Below are 663 nucleotides of genomic sequence, written 5' to 3' on the forward strand. Positions count from 1 at the left end.
TTTATACACACGCCGCGGCGACCCCGCACGGGCCCGAGCAGCACCTTACAGTACAGACTAAGACTTGCGGAGCTGATCTCACGTTGGAAGTCTCTGAATTACAAAAACCCAAAAAGTGGCTCTGGCTGGGGTGACACGACGGGGACGCTCGGGATGTTCGGAGCACAAGGCAGAGGCAGGGCTGGCAGCCTCCAGGCCCTGGAGCAGAGTCCCAGGAAAGGGGCACTTCATGCACAAAATGTATTTTACAAAATACAGATCCAAAAAAGCAAAAAAAAGCCAACAAAAACAATCCCACCTTGCACTAAATCGCAGCACTCTGAACACTTGCTCTGCCCCAGGCGGCTGCCCACGCCTGGCGTGAGGGAACGGGAGGGAGGGAGATCCAGGAGTCAGTCTGGTTTGCAGTGGCTCTGGTGGGTCGTCAGTCATCTGATGTCGGACACGGAGCTCTCGGAGTACGGCGTGCTCATCACCGGAGTGCCGTTGTTGGCCAGACAGCCTTGCCTCAACGTCTCAAAGTATGAGGCCTGCACTGGTTTGTGATACTGCAGAACTTTTATGGCATCTTCGATCTTAAACCATTCCCTTTTCCTTCCTGGCGGCAAAGAGAAACCAGGAGATGCCACAGAACGATGCTGCCCTTTGCAGTTTGAACATTCC

General features: G+C 54.1%; 1 protein-coding gene across 1 annotated transcript in view; it reads right to left on the reverse strand.

Moving 5' to 3' along the window:
* Positions 1-428: 428 nt before the first annotated feature.
* NUDT3 (nudix (nucleoside diphosphate linked moiety X)-type motif 3) overlaps positions 429-663 on the reverse strand; it is a gene marked incomplete at its 5' end in the record, with an annotated part of 1,566 nt that continues 1,331 nt past the window's right edge. Inside the window, one exon of the mRNA XM_009078892.1 lies at positions 429-598. Coding sequence (XP_009077140.1) covers positions 429-598 — 170 coding nt within the window. The remainder of the gene's footprint in view (positions 599-663) is intronic.

This window comes from Acanthisitta chloris, unplaced genomic scaffold, assembly GCF_000695815.1.
Source record: "Acanthisitta chloris isolate BGI_N310 unplaced genomic scaffold, ASM69581v1 scaffold16517, whole genome shotgun sequence".
NCBI lineage: Eukaryota > Metazoa > Chordata > Aves > Passeriformes > Acanthisittidae > Acanthisitta > Acanthisitta chloris.